Genomic DNA, 7,951 nt, shown 5'->3' with positions numbered 1-7,951 from the left:
GCTTACCTGCCATAACAATGTAAATATATATATATATATATATATATATATATATGGTCCTAAAATAGACCACGAGAGAATATACAAGGAAAAGAGATCACCAAATGAACTGACTTTTTCCAATAAGGACTTTTAACACACATACACACACCCACAAGCCTCTTAGGTGTAGGCCAGACTTAGCTAAGCTGTTAAAATGTTTGTTGTTATTAGCACAGATTAACTGCTGAGCATTCTAACCTACCTGTGAAACAATCAGCAACATCTGTTTCACAAAGGCATAATTAAGCAACACTAACAAACAGTGTTTTGTGCATGGAGAGGAAAAGGAGATTTGTGTGCAGCAGGTGTCTGGAGAAGCAGCACAATTAACAGAGAAAGTGATTATGCTTTCTAGCTAACCTAGTCTTGGAGGAATTTTACATCCACCTTTATCTATGTGCCACACTACTCCTGATTTCAGCACTCTCAATGTTGGAATAAAATTGACACGCTGAGCCATTGTATTTCTTTCCTCATTTTTACTTATCAAGAAGGACAGTAAGCTTTTTCAGAGCTAATATAACAAAATGATGCACATTAGGTGTCTGATTAATGCGTTATGTGTTTTTTCTTCTTGTGCTCCCAAAGAGAATGATGGGAAATGTAGTTCTGTTGACAAGCCTGTCATCTCATAAACCAGCTAAATGAGTAGTATATTCTGGCTAACTTTATAGCAAAGCACAGTGCATGCAAACCAAATTGTGCAGTCAACTTTCGCAATTAAAACTTAATTACGACCACTACTATTTTGCTTCCACCAGGATTCTTTTATTAACATGCCCCCAAACTCAGTGAATATCCAGAGTTTCCCCACTGGTAATTATAACATTCTGGTGACGTTCATGCATGCTATTCTCATAAGTACAATCATTTTGAAAAGACTTGAAGGTAGAATAAATGCAATAGATTTATTAATATCTAAAATGAATAATGCAATGCTGAACAGAGCAGCATGCTAGTCTTCAGAGATTTGCCCTAGTTGTGTTTGAATGTTTATTCATTTATTTTGTTTTTAGCCACTTAATAGCAATAGTAGAGGGGTGGATGAGAAAGGATGAGGATAGTTCACCCAAAAACAACATTTCTGTCTTCATTCTCATGTTGTTCTAAACATGTATGAGTTTTCTTTTCAAAAGAAGATGATTATAAAATGTCTTTTTATTGTCAATTCAGTGAAAATGTTGTTCAGGATCAGTATTATTTTAGTATCATTTTTATAATATTATAGTTGTTTTATTTTTTTTATTTTTTATTATTGTAGTTAAAGTTAGTAATTTTGTTGTGTTTTATGTGTCTTTATATGTCTACATTTTAATTTATCAATGTTATTTTATTTACTTTTAGTTATTTTAGTAAGGTAAACTAAATCAAAATGGGAAATGATGCCTTGGCAACCAGCTGAAATAAAATGTTTACTTTTTTATATTTTAAAAAGTATAATATAATTTATTATATTATTTATTATAAATCTATTTTATTTTTTTATTTATTTCAGTTAAAGTGTTTATTTGATAAAACAATAATAATATTATTACAATTTAAAACTGTTTTCTATTTTAATATATTCTAAAATGTAATTTATTCCTGGCAAAGCTGTCAGAACGACCATGACGCATTAAGGAATCTTTGAATAAAAAGTTCAAAAGAGTAGCATTTATTTATTTTAAATATAAATCTTTTGTAACATTATAAATGTCTTCACTGTCACTTTAATGCATCTTTACAGAATGTAACTATCCATTTCTTTAAAAAAGAAAAATCTAATCTATAATCTAATAGTGTATCCTTTTAATTCTGATAGGGAAACTGTAGGTTGGTGGACCTGAAGCGGCGTCTGTTGCATGCTGCCTGGCTCCCACGTCCATGTCTGGGTGCCGTCTGCGCCTTTATTGCATCAGAGGCGGTTTACAGCATGAAATGAAGAGCAGCTGTAATTGCTGCAAGGCGTTTATTCATCTCTCACAAGAGATTCACTCATAAAGAAACACATATCAACCTCGGTCTCAATGAGTACAGACAGATACACTCACATACAGATGTTCCTCAAGGTTACGTGGGCGCCAATTGCATTTTCCACCCTGAATAGAACAGTACAGAGTATATCTTTCTATTGTCCGGGAAGCATTATTTGTCTTTCTGTTTGATGAGGTGCTCGGATGACTCTAAGGGTGCTCATATTGATATCCAAGCTAACAATTCCCCCTCTTCGGCCTCCTCTCTCCATATTACTGCTATAAATCCTGCGCCGACTGATTGTTATGGTCATTGTGTGTGTGGTGAGGGATGGTTATTATCCATAGTTGCTGGTATTTTATGTGTCTCTTTTCTCCTCTTTCTCTCTCTCTCTTGCAGGGTCCTGATCACTGTGTTAAATGTCTTCACTTTAAAGACGGACCCAACTGTGTGGAGAAATGCCCTGATGGCCTACAGGGAGCAAACAGCTTCATCTTCAAATATGCTGAGGCCAACAATGAGTGTCACCCCTGCCATGTCAACTGTACCCAGGGGTATGAACGTGTTTGTTAAATGTTTGCAATTTGTGTGTGGGGGGGGGGATATATCTGTAGAGGTCCAACTACTTCCTGTGCTTGTTTGCAACGTCAGTTCTACCCTCAGGAAGTTCGGATAGCCTATTTGTCAGCGCACTGACCCTTTTTAGAGCCCTTGTGTCCTCGGAGCTGGCTGTGCATAAAGCATCATTAATTTACAGGAAGGAGTTTGCCCTTGCTGCGTCTCTGCCATCTAACTTTAGTCTAAATGATAACCATCAAGCTCTCCGAATTTATCCGGCTGGGCACCTGCAACTTAACCTCAGCCCCATGGGGTTACATGAGAGATGGCTCAGATTTCCTGCAGAAAAAAAACATTATCTGCTCAAGGAGTCTTCACACTGAGTCATGGATTCACTTTTCTTCCTCCTGTGTCACATGAAAGCCCTCAACTGCTGGCTGTCGTATCTGAGATCTCTGTCAGCCAGGAACGATTAGTGATGTTGAGCTTTGAAACGTTAGCAGCGAGCTGACAAACCGACAAAGCTGTGAGCATCAGGTTGGAAGGGCAGGAACTCAGACGTCAAGGAAAAGACAGAAGAAGGCAGTGTTATTAAAATAGGTCTAGCACTGATAGATTTGTGATGAATTGTGGCTATATAAAATTAAGCAGCATTGAGAGGATTTTAATGTGTTTTTTATTTGATCATTAAGTTGCCTAAAGATAGTCATTAGATTAGATTGACAATATTTACTCATCTTGTGAGTAAGAGCATTTAGATGGAGCACTTTGATGTAAACAGCATCTCTAATTTAAACTTAAATAGCAAGAATGTTTCTGTTAGATGCTTTATGATTTGTTTCAAAGAATATTTTCAAATTGTCTTTTTCAATGAATTGATTCTTAGTTTAAGACCTTGATACAGTGATTCATGGCTGAGCATCAGAAAAGTGATGATACTTTATACATATATATTTACATCTATCTATATATGTGTTTTTGTGTATATACAGTATGTACTGAACCTTATGTTCGGGACAAATTTGTACCTAGAAGTGAGCTAAATCTGACAAAACCTCCTTTTCGGGACATCCTCATTTGTACAAACGGTATAAAAAGTAAATTTTTTAAAAAGTAAAAAAAAAATCTGCAATTTTTTTTATTGTAAGAAATACAGCAGTTTTTCTGTTAGAGTTAAGTTATAGAATTTATAACTAGCTGTATATAAAGACAATAGAAGTCTGTGGAATGACCCCATTTAGATAGCTAAGTAAGTGTGTGTGTGGGGGGGGGGGCTGTATTTTTATGTTTACTTATATTCTGTTTATGTTCATTCGTATTCTTTATTGTTTCAGATGCACAGGACCTCGTCTGCAAGACTGCATTGGCATGATGGACAGGTACACACATTTTTATATATATTTGGGTGTTTTTCACCTTTAGTGGACAGGACAATAAGAGAACAGACAGAAAACAATAGGAGCGTAGAGAGGGTCAGGACCGAGAAAGGACCTTGAGTCGGGACTCAAACTAGGGTCACCTGCGGCTCCAACACCATATATAAATAATATAAAATCATTTTTATTTTACTTAAGTCTAAACTAGACCAGAAACAATGTCTTGTAGCAGCACTACTTTCACATACACACACACACACACACACACACACATACTACACATACATTCTCCAAGGCACAGCGACTTCCACTGTCATCAGGTTTGCAAGGTCAGAATTCTAGCACAAGTTTCTCTCTCATCTTTGTTTTCTGTCTCGCTCGGCCTCCCTTAAGCTATCATTTATTCATGGCATCTATTTTGGTGTTCTGCACAATGTCCAGTACTTGATTCTAGCCACACTGGCATCCATAGAAAATCACTGTGTCTGGAGATCCTTGACACCACACAGTTCTACACACACACGTGCACTTACACACAAATACACAGTTATGTCATATTGGTGATTCAGTTGCATGGCTTTTGTACACAAACCGATGTCTAAGACTACATTGAAAAGTTTGAGCATTTAATATTTATGCAAGATGGGGAAAAGGAAAGTTATATAATGACCAGGCCACAGTTCTGTGATTAATGTGCTGCTGTGAGGTCTGTGAGTGTGTGCGCGCACACACATTTGCTTCATGGCATATTTGATAAATTGATATCACTTTCTTTTGCTCTCATGGGAGAGCTGGAACAAAATACCATTAACTGCTCAGAGCAAATGTGTTTGCTGTTTCAGATCTGCCATTATGTTACCCACAGTCCTGGCAGGGCAGGGAAGCTGAAGCTAGAAATCATTTGTCTCAGCCTTAGACGTCACAACCATGAACAGTTCACAGATTGCTTCATGCATATTGAAATCAACTAGGGCAAAAGCTTCTCACAAGCTTCAATCTGACTGGATCTTTTTAGATGATTTTTTTGGAGACAGGGCACACAGTTTTATGTTCCCTGGCATATGAAGTCTTGTTTAGAGGTTCTTCATTAAGCACTTCTAATGATTTTTTGCCAGAATGAGCTGTAATGTGAACTATGCTTTATATCAAGACTGTTTGCTTACACACACACATAGTTCTGTCCCGTCCTAATAGGGTTTTATAGAACAAGAGTGTATGCTGGTTGTTTGGACAGACTACCAGTAAAGGCTGCAGGGAGTAATCCTGATAAAACACTAGTGCTTTCCTTGGAGACCAAACAAGCTCAGGAGAGAGGTGAACATCTCTAGTGTGGATGAGGTGAGAGGCGAGTGATAGCCAACATTCACAACAGCCTGTAGAGTCAGATAAAGATGATGTTTTTACAATGAAAAGCATGAATGACCATTTAATGATATTTGCATAACCATACATTATAAGTGTATTTAAAATGTATACATTATTTCATATATTAAATTTTTTTATATATATAAAATTATAAAGTATATATTGTTTGTTACATTTTTAAATTACATATGTACTCTCTTTTTTCTTCTAGCTAATATTTGAAAAAGGGTTTCCACATGATATGGGATGAGTGGGTTATGTCTTATCTTGTCTAGGGCATCAGGATCACCACCAGACCTTCAAAAATCCCAGTTTAAGCTCTCTGTAATGCGTGTTCTAAATGTTTCTCTCCAGACTCTCTCTTGCACATTTGGAAAAGACATGGCAGGTTACATAAAACAAGATGTCAGACATCCTGTCCCCCTTCCCCTGCAATATATACGGCAGTGCCACACTACGTGCTGACAGCAATGCAGCATCAACATAATTGCCTGCTCATTGTCAGTGCGAGAGAAGCTCCCTCACGCATGTGGGACCTATACACTCACACAGGCTTCGGAGGGTGATGGTATGCACTCGACTATGGTCTCCGTGGCTCATAAGCTTTGTATTGTGACTGCAGATCAATATCGAATTAACTGGAGAGATTCTCATCTCGCCCAGAGATAATCTAGCAGTCTATCGCTCGTCATGCCTGGGCAATGCTTCACTGTCCTCGTCTTGTTGAGTGGGATTTAATTTCCATTCCACAAACTTATAGTTCCAAATTTACACAGGAAGGAAGACTAAACTCAAACACCTTGTTTTAAGGCACTAAACTCTGACTAATGTCATGGCTGCAATAAAATGTAGTTGTTTTGCATTTTGCATTTAATATGCTATTTTAAAAAATGCAATGCTGGATCTAACTTTGAGATGTAAAATGCCAGAGATATCCATCTGATGCATGTTTATCTAGACCAATAAATATAAAATAGCACAGTTAGAACATGAGCACATTCTGTGATCTTTATTTATTTCCATCGAAAAACTAAAAAAATAAAGACTTTACACTTGGGCCTGGGACAATTTTTTTGTTCCGCCCTCCCGATGGCAGCTCTACTTTATATCCATGTGATGTTAGGAATAAGGATGAAGAGGTGCAGAGACAATTAGATAGTAAGATTGGCAGTGTGAAGAGTTGGATCTGTAATAGGACAGTATGAGCTGTGTATTGTTTGCTGTCTGTGCTGATTTAGTGCTGCCGTCTTCTATGCTAACTGAATTAGGCCTATCATTAATGCTAAGGGGAACACTTTCAGTACAGCCCAGAGAAGGCTGATGCAAGATGACAGCAGTTGGAAAGGCTTTTTGCAGATACATCCAACCAAATATCTCCTTTCTGTGTGAGAGTAAGGCTTTGTTCAGGTTCCTGCTCATTTATGGGATATTGGCAATTCTCAGCCCCCTTCTCTAATGACTTTCTCTACTGATCTGTTCTGCGCTTTTGTTCTACTATAGTATTTGTCAGTGGCTCTCTATACTATATCTAACTATAAAGATAAGTCTGTTGAGTTTTTATGAAAGTGTTCAATTTAGTAAATTAATAAATAAATAATAAATAAATATACCACAGGTCAAAAGTTTGGATTTTTTTTTTTATAAATCACTTATGCTCACCAAGGCTGCATTTATTTGATCAAAAATACTGTAAAATGGTAATATTGTGAAATATCATTAAAATTTAAAATAACTTTTTTCTATTTGAATATATTTATTAGAATAATTAGAATGATTTCTGAAGGATCATGTGACACTGAAGACTGGAGTAATGGCTGCTGAAAATTCAGCTTTGCCATCACACGAATAACATTTTAGAATAGATTAAAATAGAAACCGTTCTTTTAAATTGCAATAATATTTCACTATATTGCTGTTTTTACTGGATATTATGCCTTGGTGAGCATAAGAGACAATATTATGTATTCCATACTTTTGACCGATAGTGTAAATAATTAAATAAATAAATTGTTTTTATTTATTTATGCGTTTAATTTTAAGGAAGTCTGATATTAACATGTCTTGGTCATGAAGCAGAACCAGTTGAGAAGCACTAGTTTGTGTGATATGGGACCAATTACCTAGTAGTTTATTGTTATTGCTTATTATGGCTAATGTTTGTTTTCTCCCATGTGTTTCCCTCAGGACTCCCCTCATTGCAGCTGGGGTTATTGGGGGATTGTTTGTGGTGATCATTGTGGGTCTGAGTGTTGCCATATCACTGAGGAGGAAGAGCATCAAGAAGAAGAGAGCCTTGAGACGCTTCTTGGAGACTGAGGTTAGACACAGTCCATCTTCTTTTTTGTTTTTTTTTCTTAAGCTTGGATTCAAAAAACAGACAGAAAACACTCTAAAGACTGTTCTCTCAGCCAGTTCCATGGGGCCTGAAACCCCAAAGGAACTTGAGAGCAAGTCAGAGACAGAACAAGAAACCAGAGAAGCGATTATGGCCCATGGCACTCTGTATGTCTCTTGAGATGGTTCTTTGAGAGGAAGTACCCACCAGCAAGAGATGAGTCAGGTCATCTCCTGTTTTATTAAGTGCTGGTTTAGTCATTATATTCTGCTTGTTTTACTCAAGGCAGTTTATAACGGGGGAAAAAATTATATACAGTGTA

General features: G+C 36.8%; 1 protein-coding gene across 1 annotated transcript in view; it reads left to right on the top strand.

The window, feature by feature from the left end:
• Positions 1–7,951, top strand: part of LOC107721020 (receptor tyrosine-protein kinase erbB-4-like) — a 344,542-nt gene that overhangs the window by 275,793 nt on the left and 60,798 nt on the right. The window contains exons 15-17 of the mRNA XM_016528874.1: positions 2,395–2,549; positions 3,888–3,932; positions 7,479–7,611. Of these exons, the coding sequence (XP_016384360.1) occupies positions 2,395–2,549; positions 3,888–3,932; positions 7,479–7,611 (333 nt within the window). The remainder of the gene's footprint in view (positions 1–2,394; positions 2,550–3,887; positions 3,933–7,478; positions 7,612–7,951) is intronic.

This window comes from Sinocyclocheilus rhinocerous, unplaced genomic scaffold, assembly GCF_001515625.1.
Source record: "Sinocyclocheilus rhinocerous isolate Xijiao unplaced genomic scaffold, SAMN03320098_v1.1 scaffold1202, whole genome shotgun sequence".
NCBI classification, from domain to species: domain Eukaryota; kingdom Metazoa; phylum Chordata; class Actinopteri; order Cypriniformes; family Cyprinidae; genus Sinocyclocheilus; species Sinocyclocheilus rhinocerous.
The sequence above is the reverse complement of the archived record's forward strand: the minus strand, read 5'-3'. Positions and strand labels throughout refer to the sequence as shown.